Source organism: Myotis nattereri, assembly GCF_964212035.1.
Source record: "Myotis nattereri genome assembly, chromosome: 4".
In the NCBI taxonomy this organism is placed as follows: domain Eukaryota; kingdom Metazoa; phylum Chordata; class Mammalia; order Chiroptera; family Vespertilionidae; genus Myotis; species Myotis nattereri.
The window spans coordinates 37,269,883-37,297,339 of NC_138079.1; the positions used below are offsets into that span (position 1 = coordinate 37,269,883).

Below are 27,457 nucleotides of genomic sequence, written 5' to 3' on the forward strand. Positions count from 1 at the left end.
ACAGAGTTTTCTAAGTATAGTTACATATTATATAAATAATAACGTGAGGGTATTTTCATTGTTTTACAAAAACGACATCATAGCTTGCCTTCTGATTTTTTCCACTTACAATATTGCGAACATCTCTTTTTTTTTTTAATCCTCACCCGAGGATATGTTTTTATTGATGTTTTAGAGAGAGGAAGGGGAGAGAGACAGAGAGAGAGAGAGAGAGACAAAGAGAGAGAGAGAAACATAGTTGGTTACCTCCCATACACACCCGACGGGATTGAACCCGTAACCTAGGTATGTGCCCTTACTGGGAATTGAACCTGTAACCTTTTGCTGTATAGGATGACACTGCAACCTACTGAGCCACCCTGCCAGGGCTGTGAACATCTTTTTGGATCAGTATTTAGAAATTTTTAAATACGTTTTTATTGATTTTTAGAGAGGGAAGGAGGGAGGGAGGAAAGAAGAAAAGGAGAGAGGGAAAGAGAGAGAGAAACATTGAAGTACGAGAGGTATCGATTGGCTACCTCACGCATATACCCTGACTGGGGATCCAGCCTGCACCTGGCCTTGTACCCTGACCGGGAATTCAACCAGTGACCTTTCAGAGCATAGATGATGCTCAGCTGGGCTGGAGCCACATCGGCCAGGGCAGTATTTAGAAATTTGTCTTTTAAATAGCTCTATGCTATATTATTATGAAGAAATTATAATTTATTTATCCAGTCTCCTAGTGATAGATTTGTGTTGTTTTCAGTTTTTTATTTGTATTTTCTTTAGCGTAATGCCCCCCTTTTTTTTTCTCTTTTTTTTTGGCAGCAGGACACACACAGAATAATATTGCTATAATAAATATCCTTTTATATAATTTTCTAGATACTTTTTGAATATTTTTATAAGATACATTTCTAGAAGTAGAATAGTTGGAAAATAAAATTTTTAATAGCTCTGTCCCATTGTTCTCTACAAAGACTATACAAATTTATTATTCTAATAGTATATGAAAGTTCCTATTTCCCTATATTTTACCGACCCTCAATGAAATTTTTTTAATCTCTTTCTAGGATGCGTCTTCCCTGATGACATCAAGAGAAAAAGACAAATCAGATCACAGGCAAGAGGAGGCTGGGATGTTACCATGTGAACTGACAGAAAAGAACCTTTCACCTTCAAGTTTTTGTGAATCTGAAGAGGCCTCTCAGTCTACACAAGCCCAGGAAAAGGAATTACTTATTTCTATGGGGTAAACAGTGATAGTCCTTTGAAAATCTAAAATAAGACAGAGTTCTTTCAAATACTTCTTTTTTAAAAATTAAGATGTATTAATGTATTTTAACAATGAATATAAAGAATTTTGTATTTGATTTATTTTTATTCATATGGCAGACTGCCTGTAAAATTGAAAATCAGATTGAGTTCAACACCTTTTATGCTTGTCTGCTTATGTTCACTGTTCACTGCTTAAGATCTTACACAAAGCAATGCATTTAAGAAATATATGTGTATAAGGTATTATTTGTCTTTTAAAAAATTGTGGTAAAAGCCCTAGCAAGTTTGGCTCAGTGGATAGAGTGTTGGCCTATAGACTGAAGGGTCCCGGGTTCGATTCCGGTCAGGGGCACATGCCTGGGTGGCGGGCTCAATTCAGGGCGTGCAGGGGGCAACCAATCCTTGATTCTCTCTCATCATTGATGTTTCTATCTCTGTCTCCCTTTCCCTTCCTCTCTGAAATCAATAAAAATATATATTTTTAAAAATTGTGGTAAAATACATAGTAGATAATATTTAGCTTTTAACCGTTTTTTAAAGTGTATAATCTAATGACATTAAGGACATTCACATTGTGCAACCATTGCCACCATCCATCTCTAGAACTTTATTCTCCCAACCTAAAAGTCTGTATTCATTAAACAATAACTCCCCTTTCCTCCCTTTCTCTAGTTCTTGGCAACCAGGATTGTACTTTCTTTCTATGAATATGAATATTGTAGGTACCTCATATAAATTCATTACCTTTTTTTTTTTAATCCTCATCCAAGGATATTTTTCCATTGGTTTTTAGAGTGGAAGGAAGAGGGAGAGACAGAGAAACATCGATGTGAAAGAGACACATCGATTGGTTGCCTCCCACATGCAACTAGACCCAGGACTGGGGATCAAGCCTGCAGCCGAGGTACTAGTATGTGCCCTTGACCAGGTGGAATCAAACTCGGGACCCTTCAGTCCGCTGGCCAGCGCTCTAACCATTGAGCAAACCAGCTAGGGCTCATTACCTTTTAATAATTGAAATAATATGTCCTTTTATAAAACAAGGTATATTTATAATCAGAAAGTAAATTGTTATTGAGAGGGTAATTTTATTAGAGGATACTCAAATTTTACATTTTTACAGTAGTTTTCATCTTTTTACAGTCAAGTTCCTCTATTTTTCTTTGCCCCTCTTTCTAGGACTCATAATAATATAAACACTTTTCAACAAGAAATAAAGGAAAGTATTATCCATCCTACTCGACCAGTTAGGGGCCGCCTTCAGAGACCTAGACCAAATATAAAAAAGGCTGGACAGAGGCAAATGGTAGAAAAAGGTGAAGCCAAAGGCATAGTTGAAGAAGAAAGGACAAAATTACAAAAAGACGAAACTAAAAAGAAATTCCTGAGTGTGGTGAGTTATTGTCATGTAATTGAGTTGAGCCTTTTAATGCAAATTAAAATATTAAATGATAGCTCAGTCTTGTCTTATGTAATTTGACACTTACTCTATTCAGTGATTACATAATCTATCTAGTTTTGTTTCAGATTTACCGTTCTGAATGTTAAAAAAAAGTAAATATAGGTTTATTTTTTCCTTACTAATGAACTATTCATTGTGAAAATTTTCAATAAATACAAAATAATTACCACAAATCTGACCACATGAGATTACCACTAAACTGTCGTTGTATCTTACCAGATGTATCCCAATGCATGCATATGTGAATACGTATGTAAATTTAAATACTCAAATGATTACATGCATGCTATTTTGTGACAACTGTTTTTCATTTAATATATTAACTGACTTTCTGTGTCAAGAATACAGGGATACATTATTTTTAACTGCTGCATAAACATTCTGCTCTTTGAATGATAGTTAAACCATCTCTTACTGATGATGGCTCTTGTGATATTAGAAGGAAATCTTAGTAGTGTAATGTCCGTTTCAACAGTTCTTGTTTTTCTGTCCTTTTCTCTGTCTGTTATAGTAAAAATCTAGATTTAAAGTGATTGTAATTTTTATTTGAACCTCCTGATTCTTTAAAAAAACAACAACATTAAATTTCTTTTGGGGGGGTTCATAACAGATGGTTATTGTACTTTTAAAAGCATCACTTAAACATATTACTGCAAAAATCTTTTAAGCTTTCTAAATTAGGCAATTATGTTTTGGGCAGCAAATCATGAACATATCTAGTTTGAGTTTTCATTTTAAAAAACTAAATGTCTATCTTAATGTTCAAAATAATTTAGAAAGCATATTCTGTTGTTTTTTAAAAAATACACAAGTTGGTTTTGTCATTTCAGCCAAATTATCAAATTGGAACTGAAATTGAAGTTATATCCTCCAAAGTTTCTGAAGGAAGAATGTATGAAAATCAGAGTCACGTGGCTCTTCTAGAAAACCTTCATGTTAACAAAGTTGATGTTTTAGATAAAAGGATGAGGTGAGTGTGTCTTTAAATCAGAAAGCATCAAACTTTCCAAAGATAAAGGTTGGGTTTTTACATAATTAATTTTATATAAATTCACATCTTAAAAATTTATGAAAGTATAAAGTAATAATTATGAACTCGAATATATTTTAAATATATTTTTATTGATTTTAGAGAGGAAGGGAGAGAGAAAGGTAGAAACATCAATGATGAGAGAGAATCATTGATTGGCTGCCTCCTGCACGCCCCCCACTGAGAATCGAGCCTGCAACCCAGCCATGTGCCCTTGACTGGAATCGAACCTGGAATCCTTCAGTTCGCAGGGAGACGCTATATCCACTGAGCCAAACTGGCTAGGGTAGTGGTTGGCAAACTGCGGCTCGCGAGCCACATGCGGCTCTTTGGCCCCTTGAGTGTGGCCCTTCTACAAAATACCTGCTGGGGGGAGGGGCCACAGGATTTTGGTTGGGGGTGATTGGGACCCTGATAGGGCCATTTGACCACTGCAGTGCACGTCATAGCAATCGGTCGTTCTGTCGTTCCATCGTTCTGGTTGCTGGGCTTTTATATGTATAGATTATACTTATGTTAGATATAATTTGTTTTCCCAAATGCATTAGTCTGCACTAGATGTATTAGTTAGCATCATAACCTTGTTAGAACTTCTGTGAACTTACTTGGTGTTTCACTGACAGAAGAGCTTAGATAGATACATTTGAAAATGTAACTAAGTACTTTTTTCTGGGTAATTTATTAGAAATATTACTTAAGAATAGTCTTTAATATAGATCATTTAGAGAACCAATGATAGGCACATATCCAGTTATTCTTATAAATATCCACATTTATATTAGTTTTAAGCTTTCTAATTCAGAATTCACATCTTTGCCAATTATTTCTTCCCAGGAAGCCTTAAGACTTGGGTTGCCTTGGAGGCTATGGCTACTCTATTAAATGTTTAAATCTTGTCTTTCTATGTTTTGGCAGATAAAATGGGTTTTATTGAGATTCTTATGACACTGACTATTAATAAAGCTTTTTCTATGAGCTGATAGGCATGTGGAAGGAGAAGAGACTCTAGTTTTCAAGCCTGCTCGTGAACCAGTAGGACCATCTATGCTTGTTGTGACCACTGAACATTTGTTCATGCTTCAGAGCCCAGTTGAAGCATTTGTTTAAAGTGCCGTTATGAATTCCATCTTCAACTACTAGAATTTTTTTTCTAGTTATTACTCTGAAAATTTCTTAAAGTAGAATGAAACCACAAACCAGGATCAATGAAAGTAACCAAGATTAATATTATTGTAAAACTATTTCCCAGGCTATACAGAAAATGGATGTTATACTGTAAAAGCTTCTATGTTCTTCCTTTCATATTAGCATAGCGAATTTACATATAGTCCTTTGAACAGAGGATTGGTTTGTGTAAAAAAATGTTTAACAGCTGGTACATTGAAAAAGAATTCTGATTTTTGTTCTTCAAGATGATTTGTACTTCATTCTAGAAATGAACATAAAACTTATGTTTCTAGCCCAGCACAATTGATAAGAAGGCAGTTCCAAAACCCTGAGCAAAATTTGGGAAGAGCAGATGATAATAAAGAGGAAAGAGTTATAGAAAAAGACAGAGCAGATCTGGGTGAGGCCTGGAAACCAGAAGATAATTTGCTGCAGCAAGGAGATTTTGACACCCAGCTCCTTCAGAAAGTAAGTTTGAAAATATATAATTTTTATCAATGGGCTATATTTTGTCAGGAACATGAAAAACATTAAAAATATTTAATTTTATATTGTCATTATTTTCTTGAAAATTGAGTGGCATTCTAATATTATAAAAACTTAGAAACCAGTCATAGGGTGTGTGTGTGTGTGTGTGTGTGTCTAAGCAAGCTTGGGACTCTAGGTCAAACTACCAAATCAAATTGCCATAGAGATTGTTTTTGTGGTAATATTAGCTGTTTCTTCTTATATTGAAGGAAAAAGCTGAGCTTCTGACCTCTCTGGAGGTTTCAGCAAGAAAAGATTGTGTAGGTTCCGAAGAGGCTAGTTTGGCCAAGAAAGATCTTCAGTCAGAAGTTGAACCATCAGGAAGTGTTGGACAGAAAACTGTAGGGGCTAATTCTGTGTCTTCAGTTGTTGAAGAGCAGCATCTCAGTAAATTAGCAAGGTAAAATTTTACATGACTACTTTAAGCAGAAGAAATAAAAACTTATTCTTTATAGATGTCCTACCTTAATTTATTTTTTATGTATTTTTTAAAAATATATTTTATTGATTTTTTTCAGAGAGGAAGGGAGAGAAATAGAGAGTTAGAAACATCGATGAGAGAGAAACATCGATCAGCTGCCTCCTGCGCATCTCCTACTGGGGATGTGCCCGCAACCAACGTATATGCCCTTGACCAGAATTGAACCTGGGACCTTTCAGTCCGCAGGCCGACGCTCTATCCACTGAGCCAAACTGGTTTCGGCTACCTTAATTTATTAATAGAGTAAGAGATGTCTTGTTAACAGAAGTGTAGATTGTTTTTTATCGACCGGTCTATTTCTCTTCCCTTTTGATTTTATTTACTGAATATTTACTTCCTTTGGATCTTTTTAGGAAGATTTTCTTTACCCTACATTTAAAATCTATGGTTATTAAGTATGGTAGATATGAGCAGAAGCCTGACCAAAGAGTAGTATGCAGTACCTAAATAATTAGAGTACTAATTCAGATAGGGGTACAAACACCGGTGAAGGGTACCCTCTTCCATCATTTTCAAGAAAAGTGGAAGGGAACTAAGTTCTTAAAACCAACATTGTTTTGATGGATATTTTGAATCCTCTTGTTTTCTTTTATCCTAATCTGTTTACCAAATAGGAATAACCAGTATCATTTTTTAACCTCCTATTCTGTATTTATTGGCCCATTGACTGTCATTCCTTTTTCCTCTGATAATTTCCAGTCTTGTGTTTTATCTCCACTTAAATAGCAAGGGGGAAAATAGCCCAGAAATAAAACTTACTATGAAAAATTTGTGGGTAGATAACTAAGACTTTTATTTATTTTTTAAGAATTGTATTTTTTATGTTTTTATATTCAGATAACTCTGAATGAGAAACTAATAGTAAGTTTCTTCTTTTCACAGTATAAGTTTTTGACAGAATGAGTGGTGGGAGTTTTCATTTTAAGGCTTGAGTTGGGATTTCAGTCTAAAAGTTTGGTTTTCCTTAAAATTATCCTGTGTGTGCAATGACTATGTTGTTATTTTGATTAAACCTCCAGCCATTCACAGCTGTTAAAAGAATCAAATTACTCTAAACTTGCTCTCAATCAAAGAACAGCTATCTCTTCTGCCTCTGGATATGAGATGGATCATACTGAAAGGAGAATGCATCGAAAGATCAAACCAACTGTGAACAAAGGGCGTGGATCAAAACGAATTCGGAGTAAGACTTCTAAGAAGGAACCTAGAGCTCCCAAGGCTATGCTGGTGACTCTTCGGGCTTCCCAGGAAGAGGATGAAGATGATGTTGAAGATTTTGAATCTGCCTATGAAGAAGAAAGCTATCATCTTGCTCCAGAAGAAATAAACAAAGCTCCAGTGTTTGTACCTGTTGGTCTCAGATCTCCTGAACCTGTTTCTACTCATATTGAGGAAACGATGGAAGAGGTAGTTTCTTTTTGAGTGCTTGGGACTTTATCTTACTTGTATTTTTCTCTTAGTGGATCATGTTTTCTTCTCTTAGTGAATATTAGGATTTGGAGAGTTCATTCTCTAAGTTACCTCTACCAAATGTAATTTTTATAGGCTTAGGCTGAGTTCTGGTTAGTAGAGAAGGTAGAAGAGACATATATCTGTATACTCTTAATTGTGGTAAAATACACATAACATAAAATTTACCATGTTAACCATTTTTGAGTCTATAGTTCAGTGGCATTAAGTATATTCATTGTGCTACACCATCATCACATCCATCCCCAGAACATTTTTTATCTTGCAAAACTAAAACTCTGTACGTATCAAACAATAATTCCCCATTACCCTCTCCCCTTTAGGTTGTGCTAACCACCATTCCACTTTTTGTCTTATGACTACTTTAGATACCTTGTGTAATATTTCTTGTACAGTGTTTATCTTTTTTGTTAGTAGTTTCACTTAGCATAATGTTTTCAAGGTTTATCTATGTTTGATCATGTGCCAGAATGTCCTCCTTTTTAAAGGATGAATAATATTCCATTCCATGTTTTGTTTATTCATCTGTCAGTGGACAGTTGGGTTACTGCCATCTTTTGGATAAAATAAAAGAATGCTGCTATGAACACGGGTATACAAATATCTCTTCTAACTCCTGCTTTTAATTTTTTGGGGAATATACCTAGAAGTGGAATTGCTGGATCGTATGGTACATTATAAATTTATTTTAATTTTTTTAAATTTTAAGTTTCACTGATTTTTTAAAAAAATATGTTTTTATTGATTTTAGAGAGAGTGGTAGAGAGGAAGGTTGGGGTTGGGGAGAGAGAGAGAGAGGGAGAGAGAGAGAGGGAGGGAGAGAGAGAGAGAGAGAGAGAGAGAGAGAGAGAGAGAGAGGAGAGAGAGAGAGAAATATAGAAATATCAATGAGAGAAACATCAATAGGCTGCCTCCTGTGCACCCATCACTGGGGATTGAACCCACAACCCGAACATATGCCCTGACCTGGAATTGAACCGGCAACCTCACAATGCATGGGACGATGCTCAAACAACTGTGCCATACTGGCCAAGGCCCATTTTAAATTTTTTTAGCAACCACCATACTGTTTTCCATAACAGCTGCATCATTGTACATTCTCATCCATAGTGTACAAAGGTTCTAATTTCTTCACATCCTCACCAACACTTGTTATTTTCTTTTTTCTTTCTTTTTTTTGGATACTTGCCATCCTAATGGATTGAGATGGAGGAACATACTACTTCAACTTACTTTATTATAAAAGCTCCTTACTCCTTTGCCTCTAGGTCTAGTATTTCAACTTTGTAACTTTGAAGTTTTCTGTTTTGCCTCAGTTTTCAATGATTTACGTGGCTTATAGAGTAGCATATATCAATCAGTTTTGTAGTAAGTACTCATGATAGTTTCTGAGTCATTTGAAACAGAATCAGGAATGAACTGAGATGGTATTGATGGTAATAATAAAAGAAGTAGGATACATAAAACAATTCAAATAATGTTAAGTTACCCAGAATTAATGGATTACTGAATCTATAAATTTACATTTATGAATGGTGGTCCAAACCAACTTTTTTTATTTTTATTTTTATTGATTTAAGAGGGGAAAGGCAGAGGGAGAGAGAAATAGAAATGTCAATGATGAGAGAGAGCCCAGCCAGCATGACTCAGTAGTTGAGCATCTACCTATGAATCAGGAGGTCATGATTCAATTCCCCATCAGGGTACATGCCTGGGTTGTGGACTTGATCCCCAGGTGGCAGCAAATCAGTGATTCTCTCTCATCCTTGATGTTTCTATCTCTTTTTCCCTCTCCCTTCCTCTCTGAAATCAATAAAAAAATTTTTAATGATGAGAGAGAATCATGGATCGTCTGCCTCCTGCGCACCCCCTACTGGAGATCGAGCCTGCAACCTGGGCATGTGCCCTGACCAGAATCGAACCAGGACCCTTCAGTCCGCAGGCTGATGCTCTATCCACTGAGCCAAACCAGCTAGGGCCCAAACCATCTTTCTTCACTGTTATTAATAACACGTTAAGTGTTGTAAAGCTATTGAGTTAGAATGGTTGAAGGTAAACAAAAATGATGTAAATTCAAGTTGTTTCTTGTAACTAAAAGTTAAAAGTAAAGAGTGAATTTAAGCTTTAGTTGAAACTAAGAAATTGCAAAAGGAAGGTTAATTTTGTGCAAGGATAGCTGTTTAACACTGCATATGAATTTAATTAGCTATATGTTTTATAATTTACAGATTTCTTTGGGTGAAAGGCAAATTGCTAGTCAAAACTAATGTCAGAAATTTCTGAAAATCAGGTTTCAGGATTTATCCCTGAATTAATATAGAATGCCTTCTTAAATAGCATTAATCATTATAATTGAGTAAAGAAAGTTAAATTTTTATTCTTTATGGCAAGATTACTAAGGCAGGGAAATTGTCTTTATTAGAAAATGTTTTCTTAAAAAGCATTGAAATACAACGGCATATTATCCTATATAATAAAAGTGCAGTACGCAAATTATCCCCTTAACTGGAGTTCTTCCGGGAGTTTAACCAGGGGGCGGGCTGGCCTGGGGAAGGGAGGGAGGCCCTGGCGCTGGCAGGTGGCTGGGGGAAGGGAGGAAGGCCCTGGCCAGCAGCGGTAGCAGGCAGCTGGAGGACGGGAGGGAGTACCCGGCCGGTGGCTGGCAGCTGCTAGGGACCCTACAAGTGCACAAATTTCATGCAATGGGCCTCTAGTTAAATCATAAAGGAATATAGAGTATTGATATATACTACAGTATGAATCGTGAAACCTTGAAAACATTGTGCTAAGTGAAAGAAGCCAGTTACCAAAAACAAATCACATATTATTCTATTCATATGAAATGTCCAAAAAAAAAAAATTTATAGAGGCAGAAAGTAGATTATTGGTTTCCTGGGATGAAGGTATGGGTTTCTTTTTTGAAGCAGTAAAAGTGTTCTAAAGTGACTGGTGATGGGTGTACATATTTGTGCATAATCCAAGAAACATTATATTATAGTAAAGGCCCAGTGCACAAAATTCATGCATGGGTAGGGTCCTTAGTGGCTGCCGGCTGCCGGCCGGGGTGCCTCCCGTCCCTAACCGCCTGCCACTGCCGGCCCACCCCCTGGTCATTCTCCCAGTCAAACTCCCAGTTGAACTCTTGGTCGAGGAGACAGTTTGCATACACAAACACACACACACACACACACACGTATATACTTTAAATGGGTGAATTTTATGGTGTGTAAATTATATCTCAATGAAGCTGTTAAAAAGTAAAGCTTTGACACTGGATGGTGTTCAAAGAACCAACTCTCAATTATCTGGAATATTCCCATTTTCGTGCAACTTTTCAGAAAATATTTTGTCTTTTCAAATCACTTGAACTTTTTTATCATCCCAGACCTGTAGGACATTAGCATAGATTTTTCTCTAATGTTTGCTTCTGAGGATGCAGACACAGAACACACAGATGTTACTATAATATGTCTTGAAGGCAGATTTTCATACTTGACTCTGTATTCAGTTTCTACTGAATCACATGGTCTTTTATACTCTTTTTTCTGTTAATAAGGAATAAGAGCCACACTCTCTTATATGTAGTCTAGGAGAGAAATCTTAGTCTTTTTAGTTCCCAGATTATAGGGATCTTTGACCAGTAACACTGCTAAATGAAGGGTAAATGTGAGTAAACCCATTATTTTACATAGCCATTGACATGACTATCAAGAATTATACAGGTTTTGGGTTGCGGGAGAGGGTAGTTGCTTTGGTGGGGGAGAGGGTAATATTCTATATAATAAAAGCCTAATATGCTAAGTATCTGTTAACCAGTCAGCTGTTGAACCAATCAAACCGTATTATGCTAATGATATGCTAAGGCCACTCAACTGCTCGCTATGATGTGCACTGACCACCAGGGGGCAGACACTCCGATTGGTAGGTTAGCTTGCTGCTGGGGTCCGGCCGATTGGGACTGGGCGAGACAGGCTGGACATGCCCTGGAGCCCTCCAGCGGTCCCTCCCCAGCTGGCCAACCTCCCGCATCTCTCCCTGGCCCCAGTCGTACACCAATGGGGTCCCTCAGCCTGGCCTGCTCCCTCTTGCAATCTGGGACCCCTTGGGGGATGTTGGAGAGCCAGTTTCGGCCCGATCCTGCAGGCCAGGCCGAGGGACCCCACTGGTGCATGAATTCGTGCACACGGCCTCTGGAATATATTTAAGAGCTTTCAACTCATCTCTATTTTAGTCCTTAAGACAGTGTATAGTTAGTTGATTATAAATCTGTTTTTCTTAGATTGTGAATTCCTTGAGGGCAGGGACCAAACTTGTCTCATTCAGCTTTGTATCCTTTTATCTGCAGCCCTCTAATTTTTAGGAAGCACTCCATAAATGCTAACAGACTGATGAGATTAACTATGTGCAAGTAGGGACAAAGTGGGGATAATGGAAAATTAAATGCTAGGTACTAGGAAAATTAGCCTTGGAAAAGTTGCTTACTAGCTATAAGACTCACAGCCCCCTCAAAAGCCTTATATGTTTTACTTTTGCCAAGTTGATGTCAAATCAGTGTAAAAATGACTATTCTCCAGTTTTTTAATTGTGTATGAATCTGGATTATTTTTTTCAGTTTACCATTTTATTTTACTTGTTTGTCTGTGTATAGTATGCCAATATGAAATAATGAGACTTTTCATTTTGACAGCTTGAAATAACCGTGAATGTCCCAGATATTGGATTCATAACGGTTGATGAACATCAGCTCTCAAACACAGATGTGACCACTCAGGAAATGAAACAAGAAGAAAACTTGAATGTATTATCAGTTGTAAGCATCCATTTTAATGTTTTGTGTTTAATTCTTTGTTTACTTTCAAAAGACTGGAAGCTTGTTGCTCTCTCTCTGGGGAGCACAGCCATGCCTTTCCCCATCCCCCTCTTCTTTCTCTCGGTGCATTACCTTTGCTTTTCTCTCTCTGAAGCTCCAGGGGCCCTTCGTTTGCTTCTATAACTTGTTTCCCAAGCCTCCACAGCCCAACTGGCTCACTTCTACCTTTGTGACTTTTTAAAAAAAGACTGGAAGTTTATTTTGAATACTTTAGGTTTACAAGCAGTTCACTAATTTTTGTCATGTAGGGAGCTGTAAGTGTGAATAGTAGAACTAATGAATAATCTATAGGTTTTGTATTTGATCTGAAGAGCAGTGATCTTTGTGTATGTTTGTGGGTATAGCTCTTAATATGCTCATAATCTTAAGTTGCATTAAATCTATACCAAATATAAATTATTTGGAATGTATTTAATTGCATTTTGCTTGGTATTCTTTCTTATTTGGTTAGAATTTATCTTAATTTTGAAAATGAAGACTTGAAATTACAACTTTTTAAAAACATTTTATTAAGACACAGTTCACACACCATACAGTTCACCCATTTAAAGTGTACAATTCAATGATTTTTAGTATACAGTTATGTGCAAACATCATCACAGTTAATTTTAGAACATTGTCATCACTGCAAAAAGAAACCCCATACCCATTAGCAGTTGCTCCCCACTGCTTTCCATCCTTCCCCAGGTCTAGCCAAACAAACTACTTTTTGTCACTATAGATCTGTGTATTCTGGACATTGCATGTACACTGAGTGGCCAGATTATTATGACCACCCCATCAGTAGTTAATTGACACTTCCAAAAATACTGAATATTGAAAACTTCCTAAGCAAATACTCTCAAGGTTTTATTATTATTATTATTTGCATAACTAATTCACTTCATTGTACTGATGGGGTGATCATAATAATCTGGCCGGTCATAATAATCTGGCCATTCAGTGTAAATGGACACATGGTTTTTGTGTCTGGCTTCTTTTAGCATAATGTTTTCAAGGTTCATTATTGTAGCATGAATCAAGGTCAGTGATGGCTCCTTCTGGAGGCTCTGAGGGAGAAACCATCCCAGGCCTTTCTCTTACCTTCTGGCAGTTATTGCGGTCCTTGTCATTAGTTGGCTCATGGCAGCACAACTCCAAACTTTTCCTTCATTGCCATGGTTTTCTTTCTGTCTGTGTGTCTGTGTTTCTTCTCCTCTTATAGGACAGCAGTCATACTGGGTTAGGGCCAACCCTAATCCTGTTGGGCCTAATTTTAACTTGATTACCTCTACGAAGACTGTGCATCCCAGATAAGGTCATATTCATGGTACTGGGTGTTAGGACTTCAACATCTTTCTGGGGGACACAATTCAATTTACAATACTTTCCAACCTGGCTGTTCTTTATTTCTTTTGCTTGCCGAATTGCCCTGGCTAGAACCTCCAATACAATGTTGAATACAGGTGACAAGAGTGGACATTCTTGTCTCGTTCCTGGTCTTAGCAGAAAACATTTAATCTTTCACCATTAAGTTTAATGTTAGCTATGGTGTTTTTCATAGATGTCCTTTATAAAATTAAAAAAGTTCTATTTCTGGTTTGTGTGTGTATTTTGTCATGAAAGGGGATTAGAATTATATGCTTTTTCTGCATCTATTGAGATGATCATGTGATATTTGTTTTTTATTGTATTGATACGATGTATAATACTGATTGAATTTTGGATGTTAAACAAAACATTGCACCTCGGATAAATCCTACTTGTTCGTGATGTGTAATTTTTATATGTTGCTGAATTCTGTTTGCTTGTATTTCATTGATGACTTTTGTGTCCATATTCATATTAGATATTGGTCTATTATCTATTATGAATCTTATACCTGCTCCTCTTAGGAAGAAAGCCCTCTAGCTGGGAGTTGCAGGGAGAAAGGGCCCTGTTTTCTTGGCTGCAGCAGTTTGAGGTGGAGTCTATGTCTGCTGAGCTGGGAAGAAGGAGGAAGAGAACAATCTTTGTTCAAATACCACGGATCTTCCCTTTGTTATCAAGTTTTCATGAATAGATGATCTTTTATCCTATGCTCTTAGGATCATTTCCAGAGGCCTTAACGGTTGCTTTTAAATAAATTTCACCATTTTCAATGGGGAGAGGGTCAGCAGAGCTCCTCATGCTGTCATGCTGGACATCAGTCCTATAACTTCTTAGTAGTGTAAAAAAAATTCTGATATTTTTCAGACCGTGGTTTCCATTGAGTCAAAACTTATGCCAACTATGACTAAAGCTGAAGTATTATGAAGTGAAGAACTAAAGTAAGAATGGTAGATGCAGATTGCAGTATAATCATAATTAAAATTTATACATAATACAAAAAAAGTAAAATAAGGAGCAATAGACAAAAGAACTTGGATTTTTAAGTATTTCTGTTCTATTTTATGAATAATTATAATTAAGGGGGGAAAACCAGTTCCCACTCCATTGTAATTAAAAGCACAGATAGATCTATACAATATAGTGTTTCTTGAGATACAGAACAAATAATTTGGGAAACTACATAAGATATTACTTTTCCTCTTTTAGGAAATGACCACAGGTGAACATACCCAAGATGAAACAGGTAACTTTTAATAGGAAACTGTTAAAAATTACTTGGTTAACACTAGCACAATGATATAGTAGTGGTGGTAGTTTGTAAATGAGTCATTTTGCTGGAGAGTTGAACAAAATGATTCAGCTTTTGAATGTGTCACCTCTAGGAGAAATGTGAATTCTTGGAATGTTACTGTAGAAAATGAATTGAGTTAAATGTTTAGTAAAGAAGTATTTTTTCCTCTGATCTGCATAGATGCATTTTTTTGAAGATACTAAGTTACTTAATGGGAGGGAGGCATTTGCAGTGAGTAAAAGCCAACAGTTGATGATTTCTTTACTTACAGTAAATTAATGAAAACATTACCCTAGTAAGGGATTAGTGGTATAGAGGTATTGAAATTTGTTACGTGAGGATAAACACCTGAATTTAAAAACGTTTTCTAAGTAAACAAACTTAAATTTCCAGATTCATTCTTCTGTTTTAATGTTGGTATATTTTCTCACAAGAAACCAACGATGGAAGCACTGAAGCTGCCATTACTTTACTTACAATGGGAGATCTAGTGTTGCAGTCAGAGATCAGTACAGAACAGAGTGATGGTAAGAATGAAAAATAAGTCCTTAAAAAAAAAGAAGCTTTTAAAGTCCAACTTTTAAGAAATTATACCCACATTTGCATAATAAGTGAATACCTGCCTGTTACATTTGAAGTTGGCACCACTTTGTTGTTTTTCCAGGAAAGATAATATATATGCAATGATCCTTCTAACTGCCCCTTTAGATGTAGTGGCCACCATTTCAAGATAGTGCACTTGGTTTATTAAGAGTAATTTGTATTTGTGGAATAGTTGTTCAATGCTGTATCCCCAGCACATAGTACGTGCTCAGTTACCTTTGTTATCATAAACATCATTAGTTAACTGCACTTACTGATCACTGATTACTTTATACATGTTTCTTTAGCAAAGGAGCTGCTTCTTTGGGTAGTTCCATAATTACGTGACATTCGAATACAGTATGAAGGGGCAGTAGCCATCATTGAGATTATTTGGTTTAGAATGTTCTGTTAGTTTGGACTGAGCCAAATTATATGTCAACCCAGATTTTTAATATTTTAGGCTAAGAAGCAATGATATTGACTATTTTACTCTATGAATATGTCATGCAGATACAGAAATGTTTCTTTTAAAAATGTGTAAACCGTAGATGATATGAGGTGAACAGAGTCATGGTTTATCTTTCTTTGTTTTAATCCTCACTTGAGGATATGTTTTTATTGATTTTAGAGAGAGGGGAATGGAGAAGGAAAGAGAAACATCAGTGTGAGAGAGACATCCATCAGTTGCCTCCCATACCAAGGATCAAACCCACAACCTTGGTATGTGTCCTGACCGGGAATTAAACCTGTGACCTTTTGGTGTACTGGATGATGCTCCAATCAATTGACCCACCTGGCCAGAGCGGGCTTCATTCTTTTTTTTTTCAGGCTTGATTCTTAATGGCAGAGTATTGCATTGGAGCTTATCACAAATCTCTAGGACATAAAGTACAGGTTTTTAAAAATTATAAATGTGATTTTCTTAATTCATTTGAGGTTATATAGTTATTAAAAGTAACAAAAAGATTCATTTTTACTTATAATAACCCAAATATTTCAGTCTATAAGAATTATTAAGCTTAGAAAAGGTAAAATATTTGGCATGAAGGATGGGATCATAAATTTAATTTAGGAGCCCAAAAGAGCAAACTTTAAAAACGCTATAGAATTTTGCAATTGCTGAATGTTGAAGGATTTATTTTATTTTGACATCTATTTGTATTTTCTATTTTTTTCTGCAATAGGAATATGTGTACTTCCTGGTGTTCATTCAAAGGATAAAAGCCGTATTCCTTTTAACCCAGATAATGTCAGTGACAAAATTGTTTATGAATGTCAGGAGCTTTCTTCACCTGTCCATAGTATACCTCTTTCATCATTAGAAGAAAACAAGATTGAATTGGAGGAACAAAGTACTAAAGAAGAAATTGGTTTAATGGAGAAAGTAAAGGAAAATGCTAGATCATCCAGGTTTATTTTGCTTTATTAAATTATTATTTCTTTTGAGTTTTACCAAAAAATAAATTATAGTAGCCTATTAATAAATATATTTAAACTAACCATCAATTTAGTTAATAGTTTTGAATAATACTTGCATAAATGTAAAGTAGACAGTACTGATTTCTTATCCTTTAAAGTAATAATTGCTGATTGTGATTTTAGTTTAATGTTTTGCATATTAAAATTACTGCAATAAGCGTGTCTTTAAAGCTTTAATGAAATAGTTTTATATAAATAGTTTTAGTCTCTGTTTTACAAATATGGTCTGGAATCTCTTCCCTTCTCAAGACCTTTAGAAAAGTTACTACCACGTAATTTTAACATTAAAAAATGAAACTTCAGATGATGTGGCTCCTTAGAAGGTGGCACATATCTGTCTGTATCAGTGCTAGTCAGAATGTATCAAAGCGAGAGAATTCTTACACATTGATAGATTTCTCTCTTTTCCCCCTCTTTTTCTAGGAATACAACTTCAGAGGTGACCAGTAATCTCAGAATGAGGAGGAGATTTGCCAAGCCTAAGCCAAATCTTAGGAAGATTTTAGGGACCAACAGATTTGGTGCTCATCAGGAAGTTCCCAGTTTGCTTGTAACCAAAGGAGAAGTGGAAATTCAAAGAGGTAAATTTTATTATTCCCTTGAGACTTACAAAATTACTTTGACACAAGAAATTACATAACATTTCAAATGGAATATTCAGTTGTTAAACTTATTTTAACTTACTATTAATTTCAAAAGTACAAAAAGTAGAATGAGCTATAAAATAAATACCTATAAATCCACCAATTGGTTTCAATAATTATTACCATTTTACTATATTTACTTGATCAAACTTTCTCTTCATAAATATATTTTTTTTCTGTGTGTGAATGTGTGTGTGTGTACATGAATGTTCAAGCACACATTTCTTACAAAGGTATACATGCATGTGGCAGAAAATAAGACAGTGCCCAAAAGGCATATGATTTTAAAAACTCCTTCCTCCTTAGGTTCCCAGCCCTCTAATCCCACTTCTAGTGGTAAGCTGTTTTTAACCGTTTTTATTATAGACTTCCAGAAAAATTTTATACACATAAGTATCTAATGAGGGTGTGTGTATGCCCATATAATCATATATACATAAATATGTATATTTCTTTCAGGAAGAATAAAAATATATGCATACGGTACACCATTCTCACTTTTCAAAATGTACTTAGTGGTGTTGATATATTTACTGAGATTGTGTTAAACCCTGTATGTTGTATGTAGAAGGTCTGGATAGTTAACATCATCATTTCTGTTTTGGGATTCCTGATTTCTGGGGTTTCTCTTTCAACCAGCAATGCCTGTTACTCTGGTCTGAGCAGTACCCGGAAGCACTCTCCTGCTGGCTCAGGTTACCTTTCCTATATAGAAGTCATTTTCTTGCCCTTTGTAACATTATTCTTTGTAGAACAACTCCTTCCCAGTACTTTTCCCAAGGCGGAGCTAACCAGACCTCATGTATATCCACCTGTAAACTTCTTTTGTTGGTGGATTTCTAATTATACTTCTATTACCATTAAATGGAGATGGAGTTTTTGTGGTAGCCAGGAGTGAAATATGTGCCCTGTCAATAAACTTGCATTTTAGCCTGGCAGGCATGGCTCAGTGGTTGAACATTAACCTGTGAGCCAGGAGGTCATGGTTTGATTCCTAGTTGGGGCATATGCTTAGATTGCTGGCTCGATTCCCAGGAGAGGGCGTGCAGGAGGCAACCGATCAATGATTCTCTCTCATCATTGATGTTTCTATCTCTCTCTCCCTCTTCCTTCATCTCTCTGAAATCAATAAGAATATATTACCATAACTGGTTTGGCTCAGTGGATAGAGCATCAGCCTGCCGACTGAAAGGTCCCGGGTTCGATTCCGGTCAAGGGCATGTACCTTGGTTGCGGGCACATCTCCAGTAGGGAGTGTGCAGGAGGCAGCTGATTGATGTTTCTCTCTCATGGATGTTTCTAACTATCTCTTTCCCTTCTTCCCTGTAAAAAATCAATAAAATATATTTTAAAAAAAGAATATATTAAAAAATAATAATGAACTTGCTTTTTGGATTAAGAGATGTTTGAAAGAGCCCACTATATAGTGATCTGTCTTTGAAGAGAAAATATGTTTCTAATGTGGAGATTTTAGCTGTACTATTTTGGATTATATCTTAAATGTTTTTTTATTTAAGAAACGGAGAAAAATGCTCCTAAAGCAATGGGATTAGAAGATAAAAACCTTGAATCAGAAACAATAGCAGAGAATAAGGAGCAGAGCAGATTGGCACATGACCATGGTATTGAAGAGACCAGTATTTTGCAGGAAGCAAGCCTAAAGGAAAGGTAAAGAGGAGAGACTGTGGGATGAATTTAATTTAAAAACAAACAAAACATCCAGGTTCTGTTGTATTAATATAATATAAAAGTTTAAAAAACAATAAAATAGATGAATTTGATGTACCTAGCTCTAAACATGCTGTGGTTGTCTGCTTGATTTCAAATAGAAGTATACTGAAACTCTAATACATACTAATTTCTCTTTCAGAAAGGAAGATCAAGCGCAGGGATCTCAAGAAGTTCAGATCTTGTCATTTGCTCCAGTTGTTTCCTCTGAGACAAGCTCCCACACACTTGGTTTGGGTAGGGGTCTTAGTGAGAGTTCTGTTGGAGAGCCCCTGGGAAAGGACTCGAATGGAGACAATGTGCTTACACCTTATGTGCCAGAGGTAAAGGAATGAAAAATATAGTAAGTGGTGGCTAGGTGTTTGTTCCTCATTTAAAAAAAAATTAAGGTATAATATAAACACAATACCTTTCACCCTCTTTAATGTGCAATTCTATACATTTTTACAAACACATAGTCATGTGACTAATACATGAACAATTCGATCATTGCCCAAATTCTCTGGTGTCCTTTTTTAGTCACCCCTCCTCTCCCACTCCCAGCCTCTGGCAACCACTGATCTGTTTTGCCTTTGCAAGAATGTACTGTGATAGAATTTTTATTTTGTTTTTAGTCTCTGGAGCACAGTGATAAACTAGCCAATACCTAGCTTTGTTGTAAAAGCTTTGAAAAGTGAAGTGTTTTGTACATAGAGAATTCACCTCTTGCTACTTAGCCCCTGGATCTGAGAAGCTACGTGTCTAACAGTATGAGATATGGGGTAACAATTTTATTGATTTCAGAAAGGAAGGGAGAGGGAGGGAGAGAGAGAGAGAGAGAGAGAGAGAGAGAGAGAGAGAGAGAGAGAGAGAGAGAGAAAGAAACATCAATAATGAGAGAGAATCATTGGCTGCATTCTGCAGATCCCTTATTGGGGATCGAGCCCGCAACTCAGGCATGTGCCCTTGACCAGAATTGAACCTGCGACCCTTCAGTCCCCAGGCCGAAGCTCTATCCACTGAGCCAAACCAGCTAGGGCTCCCTTTTTTGTCAAAATTCATTTCATAGACTACACATATTAATTCAGTCGGAATTTCTGTGTGTAAATGTTAAAAGTTTATTGGTACAATCAAGTTTCCAAAAACACTTTGAAAAATTGCATAGGGTTAGATAATTGTGTTGAGTTTTGAAACCATAACTTTTCAGTATATCAAATTGTCAGGAAAACTTTTTAAAACTGAGATTTGGACAACCTTTTTCATTTTAATTTTTATGGCAGTGTATACCAACTAGTACTCCAGAAGTCCAACAAGAGAATGTAAGCAATCCTCAGGATTTAGCAGGTATGGTAATCTGCTTCAATAAAGTATCATAGAACCTAACAGTATGGTTTTTACTCCCCAATTTGACTGTGGAAAAAACAAAACAATTGTGTGTTTTTTTGGCGGGGGGAGGTCTATGATGGCCTTAAATTAAAAAAACAAATAAAAAACAACTTGAAGTATTTTGTTGCTCAAAATTATAAATTTCCATAGTGAATCATCTTTATCCTTTATAAAATTACTTTTTTATTTTTTTGGGTGTAATTCAGCTTTTATTCTTAGTGATAAGTTGTTTTGAGACTTTTTAGAAATGAAATGATTTTCTGTACTTTCATGGTTCAGCTTTTCATTACGAACTTTTAAATTTTGATAGTCAATCTAGTTGGTAACGTACATCATGATGCTGAGGAAGAGCAAGCATTCATTTTAACTCTGGTGGAAATTCCAACCGATGCAGTACAAGAATTTACTGAAAACTCTACACAGTTAATGCCAAACCCTTTACTGCCAGCGCCCATATTGGTCAAATCAGTGACTACAGAAGAAAAGGGCGACATGAGGTAATGGATGAGCTAAACTGTTTTTGCTAGGAGAAAAATTACTTTATGAATCAAATAGTATTGATAGGAATGAGCCATTTACCAACATTTGTAATTCTAGATATCTTATTTAGTAATCATGTGGTAGAGAAGAAATAATTTATTTTATATCTGATGAAGATGTCACAAATGTATAATATTTTTGTATGAAGCTTGTGTGGTATTTTATGTATTTTGAAAGCTAAAAACACCTATAAATGTACATCATAAAGTGGCATCTATTAAAGGTATGGTTACTTTGTAAGCATTTATATATATCTTAAATTTTGTTACTTTGTAAACGTAAATATATATTCTAAATACACTCACAGAAAGTTGCAAAAATAGTAGAGGTACCATTTCTATATATTTTTGATGCTCATTTTAATTCTTTACAGTAGAATTCTTCTTTTAAAAAAATTTTTTTTAATATAATTTATTAATTTTTTACAGAGAGGAAGGGAGAGGGATAGAGAGTTAGAAACATCAATGAGAGAGAAACATCGATCAGCTGCCTCCTGCACACTCCCTACTGGAGATGTGCCCGCAACCAAGGTACATGCCCTTGACCGGAATCGAACCTGGGACGATTAAATCCGCAGGCTGACGCTCTATCCACTGAGCCAAACCGGTTAGGGCTACAGTAGAATTCTTAAGTTGTACTTTAACAGTCACTGATTAAGATGCTTAATTGTCTATTAAATAGAATTAGAAATTGAAGTCTTTTATATCAGAAAGAGACATTTTGGATTAAAATTAAACTTTACAGACATTTTTTATACCTCAGATTTCATTCAATATTATGGAATTTAATTTCTAAGCCTTTAAGTATTAATGGAGGCTCACTAACATTTTTGTTGTCCGTGCCATGTATGGTATAGTTACTTTGAAGTGTTTGTGGCAGTTTTGATTGGAATAGCTCAGTCTTTAACCTCATTAAATCACCTCTAATTAACTGGTTTAATGTGTATGTATTTTCTATGCAGTATGAATTTTCCAATAACTTCAGTTGGTCAGGATGCCATGTGTTTATCTAATTCTGGAAGTGATGCTTCTGAAAAGCCTCCTGCTAATTTGGATCTTCTGTCTAGGAAGAGATTTCATTGTAGGTCTGATGAAAGTGACCATGTTCCTCCTGCCAAAAAACATTCACTCACTTTAAGAGATGATTGTCAAGAATATACCTCTGAGGTAAGAAAGCCACTAAGTAAGATGGCCATATTATAACAGATTGATTTGTTTTTTCCCTTTATATTCTTTATATAAAGACTAGAGGTCTGGTGCATGAATTCATGCACGGGTGGGGTCTCTTGGCCTGGCTTGTGTTCAAGACCTATTGGGGGGCCGGCTGGGAGGAGGAACCCTGGGAGATTGGCTGTTTAGCCCCCTGATCGGGGCTGATGGGAGGGCCAGCCAGCCAGGGCAGGGGGCGGGGAGAGGCTGCGGGGAGTTGGCCGGCTGGCTCCCTGATTGGGGGAGGAGGGGCCATGGAAGGTTGGCCAGCCAGGGGGCGGTGCCGCAGGAGTTTGGCTGTGGGAGTGCACTGATCACCAGGGAGCAGCTCCTGTGTTGAGCGTCATAGTGACTACTCGACCAGTCGTTCTGGATGCTCAGTCATAATGGTTGCTTAGGCTTTTATATATATAGATAGTTCTAATACTTTTCACCCTAAATAATTACAGTAAAACTGGTTTTGTATTTTTACTTTCAACCTGTTCTATAAGAAAATAGATGGACATTAATTAGGAAGTCCATTCCTGGCTCTGTATCGTTAGCTAAAAAGTAGGCTGAAAGCATCATACAGGTCTGGATCTTGGTTGTACCACTTAATAGCTGTGAGACCTTTGGCAAGCTACTTCACCTCTCTGATTGAGTTTGCTATTGTATAAAATGATGATACTAATATCACCACCACCATTAAAATGCTTAAAGCTTCTTATTGCTATTAGGAATAAAAACAGAACTTCTAAGGCTCTATACTTATCTGGTTCATTTATGTCTCTAGTCTTGTGCTAATCTCTACCTTACTCCCTAACCATAGTGGCCATCTTTTTTCTCAAAAGCACAGTACTCCTTCATGTCCCCGGCCATTTTTTTGCTATTTCTTTTTCTGAACTGATCCCTTAAAACAGTGGTTTTCTGTCAAGGGCCATTTGGATATTTATAACATCATTCTCATAAATATTTATAACATCATATTTATAATTATCAACTTAAAAATTAGCTTTCTATATTTGGTCAAACATTTAATTAACATGCCGAATGCCTTGGCAGGAACAGACCAAATGATTTCACAGGCCTTATATGGCCCATGAGCCAGACGTTCTCCACCCCGCCCTTAAAACATACAAACCTCTTTAACTCAGTGATCACTACCTTAGGGAAGCCTGATAATACTATGCAGATTCAATTAACATGCACTGTGTTGTATGTTTCTTAGCACCCTCTGTTTTTTTGTTTCTGGTACTTATAATGTATGTAACCACACTATGGCAAAGTTAATTTAGCCATAAATCTGTATTCTCAAAGGGACACTTGAAGACCAATAGTCCTTAGATGATAGCAGACAACAAAGGCAGTGTATCCTTGTATATCTGATAGGTGAAAAATGGTCTCCAGAGTAGTTTTAATTTCTCTTATTATGAGTAAGGATGGAGCATCTTTTCATATTTTTAAGCCATTTGTGTTTTCTGTGAGATGACTCTCTGTATTCCTTACCCATTTTTTAATTGGGTTGTTAATCTTTTTCTTATGAATTTGAAGGAACTCTCCTATATATATATATGCCTGAGATAAGAGTTGCAGGTATTTTTTTCCCAGTTGGTTATTTTTCATTTGACTCTATTTTATGTGGTTTTCACATGCAGACTTTTTTGGTTAACTTTTTAAAAAAATTCTTTATTGTTGAAAGTATTACATAGGTCTCCTTTTCCCCTCACTGACCTCTCCCAGCCTGCTTCATTTTATTTGATAAATGGATTTCTAATTTTTTTTTGTAAATTTTCTTAAAACAGGTATGTTCAAAGGAATTAATAAATGTTTTTGAGGAAACAGGTGAGTGAAATAAATTTTAATGTGATTATATTTTCCTAAGTACCCCTGATTATTTTTGATGCATCTTGTTCAAATTTGGGATTGAAGCAGAGTCTTGCTCACTGTTCTCTAAGAATCATGCTTTTATTATTAGATTTTTTTTTTTTCCCTGCTGAGATTATGGATTTGGCACTTTGGTATCCATAAAAGTCTACGTTCTTCCTGTATTTATTAGAAAACCACATCTCTACAGGATTTCTGAGACAGCTCAACAACTACATTTTAGGAATTAGAAAGCTGGCTACAAAGGAGTTTTCATAGGTCCTTCGCTATACCCTGAGATTAGAAAATGATCACTTTGTTAGTTTAAGAAATATTTATGGAGAAAGATTTTCTAGGTGAAAATATATTGATAAGACTATTCTTGAGAAGCTGTTACTTTAACTTTTAGCTAGTTAAATTATTCTTAAACGTCTAGGTAACTCCCTAATTTATAATTTAGCTTACTCTAATTATAATTTAGCTTATTAGAGCTGTTTAAGATAGAATGTCATGGGTTTTTTCCTTCGGATATTGAAGTTCCATTGGTTGTGTTAATTTCAATATATGTACTTACCATTTTTTTTTTCTTTTTTTTAAGGGAAGTCTTACAAGGGACAAAATATCTTCCCTACTTCAGAAAGCACACATACAACACCAGAACCTCAGAAAGAGCAACTTGAAGCAACTTTTCAGAGTATGGGATCTAGACCTCTTGATAAAATAATAGATACACATATAGAAAAGAATACACCTCAGTTACCTCAGGATAAGGTGATTGTGTCTGATAAGGAAGAAGGAACTTGTGCAACTTCTAAGTCTGAACAAGTGGATAGCATCACATCATCTTCAAAAACCCCACTATCCAGGTATCAGAGTTTAGTATTATACATTTGGTTTTCGACATTGTCCTTGGTTATTTTGATCCTTATTTATTCTGTCATATAGTAGCTGCCAGTGCACATGTAGATTATCTGAGACATAGGGTTAACATCAGAAGTAGTTCTGGATATTGTTTTATTGAGGTCCCAGAAAATGTGCATTTTTCTCCCGTATGGCATAGCAAAGAGGCAAACCATGGCTTTGTCTCTATGAGAGTAAGTGTGGAATTTAAGCCCAAAGCCGGCTTTCCCCACATTATTTTCCGCATATTCTAGAAGTTAAGCATTCTGGGTTATGGATAATTATTGTTCTTGTCAGCAGTATTAAAGTCATTAATATGGTGTTGGTGAGTTGAAGAGGGAGGACATGCACTAACCTCCACAAAAGGAAAGGGGGAAGGGCATGTGTAGCTTACAAAGGCATATGTAATGAGTCTACCGTTCTTGTTGTCTAAACTACAGAAAGTGAAGCTCAGCAGTATCTTTTCTAGTCTAAGAGATGTGCTGAATATAGAAGGAGGGAGGCATCATGGGGTTTTGGGTTAAAACCGATTGAGAAGCAGTATTCTAGAATATGGGTCAGCAAATTTTTTTGCTAAAAATCGTGTAGTATATATTTTAGGCTTTGTGGCCTTTATGTCTTTGCAACTACTCAACCGTGCATTTATAGTGCAAAAGCAATCATTTGAACAGATGATCACAACTGTGTTCAGTAAAATTCGTTTATAGAATCAAGTGGTGGACTACATTTGGCCTAGTTTGCTGACATCTTCTCTAGAGCCTTGCTATTCAGTATGGTCATGGGACCAGCAGCATGGACATCATTTGAGAAGTTGTTAGAAATACAGAACCCAGGCTCTACCCCCCATTAATTCAGTCAGAATCTTCATTTTAATAAGATACCCGGGTGATTTGTATGCATTTTTAAGCACTAATTTATGCACTAATGACGTATTACTAGTACCTATGCCATCGTAGGATTAATGGAAAGGAGTTGTTATTAAGAATGTGTTTTCCTGGATATTCTTGAATGTCTTTATGTTTGTATTTCTAGACCTGGCAGAAGACCCCTGGGATTTTTGTCTTTAATATGTTCAAAGAATAGTTTGGAGTCTGATGAACCTACTCAGGTTCATAGAAAGAAACGCCTAAAACCCCTTATACCTATATCAAGACAGAATTTGAAAAGATCCAATCCACTTAGTGAAAGCCAGAAAAAAGTTCAAGAGTCCTCTAATATGCTTCCATCTCCAAGTGTTGTTAATACTCAATCTGAGAATATTGGCAGTTCAGCAACTCAGGTATGCATGTTTTAACTACTTGCTTTGTTGTTTATGTAGAACGGGTTGGATATCAGACTCAACTAGTAAAAACATGGCAATCGTTATTTTTATTTGGGTGTCAGAAATTATTGCAGAGAAAATCTTATCTATCTCCTTTCCATCATCCTCCCCACTCACCACTATATTGAAAGAAGATAACGTAGGATGTTACAGCTAGTTTATTAGTGCAGAGCCATTGAACTAGCTGTAAATAGACCCTTAATTGCCATTTCTTTAAAGCAAAGACCCTTCTGACCTATAGAAGCAAAACAAAGCAGTGCTTGCATTTTATTTACTTGCCGAGAAATATCCTGACACATAAGAATTCAAGGTAAAATTAGAATTTGTTTGTATATTTTATTTTTATGCATTCTGAAGCTGTGCATGTGGGAAGTACTGGGATGGAAATATTTGTGAACCTGTGTCAAAGACTTCAGAAGAATATTGGGGTGACTTAAGATCTCAATAATGGCTGGTGATCTCTAATGGGTAGCATGAAACTTGAAGGAGTACTTTTGTAAAAAAAAACAAAAACCTTTAAAATTTTTTAAATTTTTTATGTTGTTTGCCAGAATTATTTTCTGAGACCAAGATTTTCTGTCTTTATTATTATTGCCAAATTACTTTGGAGAACAGTGCTGTCATTACCAGCAGCACTGCAGTGCCAGTTTAATCGCGTTCTAGCCAGCATTAGATAAATAACTCTTCAAATAAAATTTTTTCTTAATATAATGGTAGAGGTGTGGGCATGTCATTTCATTTGTTTATTTTCATTTCTTCAGTTATTAGTGACTTGTTTTTTTTCAAAGTATTTACCAGATATTTTATTTTTTCCTTTTTTATCTTGCTAATTTATAGCTTTCAGGATCTTAGTATTGGTTTTTCTTTCTTTTTTTTTTTTTTTTTTACCAATTTGTGTGAGATTTTTATGTGTGTAAAAAAGCCATGTACCTTCTA

At 35.9% G+C, this 27,457-nt stretch overlaps 1 protein-coding gene across 1 annotated transcript in view; it reads left to right on the top strand.

Annotated features, from left to right (window-relative positions):
- BDP1 (BDP1 general transcription factor IIIB subunit) overlaps window positions 1-27,457 on the top strand; it is a gene marked incomplete at its 3' end in the record, with an annotated part of 90,000 nt that overhangs the window by 56,774 nt on the left and 5,769 nt on the right. The window contains exons 20-38 of the mRNA XM_081090039.1: window positions 1,056-1,234; window positions 2,440-2,653; window positions 3,553-3,692; window positions 5,213-5,387; window positions 5,657-5,847; window positions 6,948-7,335; window positions 12,086-12,208; window positions 14,825-14,861; window positions 15,344-15,436; window positions 16,679-16,904; window positions 17,397-17,554; window positions 19,135-19,285; window positions 19,488-19,668; window positions 20,605-20,668; window positions 21,021-21,207; window positions 22,212-22,416; window positions 24,240-24,279; window positions 24,899-25,166; window positions 26,233-26,479. Of these exons, the coding sequence (XP_080946165.1) occupies window positions 1,056-1,234; window positions 2,440-2,653; window positions 3,553-3,692; window positions 5,213-5,387; window positions 5,657-5,847; window positions 6,948-7,335; window positions 12,086-12,208; window positions 14,825-14,861; window positions 15,344-15,436; window positions 16,679-16,904; window positions 17,397-17,554; window positions 19,135-19,285; window positions 19,488-19,668; window positions 20,605-20,668; window positions 21,021-21,207; window positions 22,212-22,416; window positions 24,240-24,279; window positions 24,899-25,166; window positions 26,233-26,479 (3,267 nt within the window). The remainder of the gene's footprint in view (window positions 1-1,055; window positions 1,235-2,439; window positions 2,654-3,552; window positions 3,693-5,212; window positions 5,388-5,656; window positions 5,848-6,947; window positions 7,336-12,085; window positions 12,209-14,824; window positions 14,862-15,343; window positions 15,437-16,678; window positions 16,905-17,396; window positions 17,555-19,134; window positions 19,286-19,487; window positions 19,669-20,604; window positions 20,669-21,020; window positions 21,208-22,211; window positions 22,417-24,239; window positions 24,280-24,898; window positions 25,167-26,232; window positions 26,480-27,457) is intronic.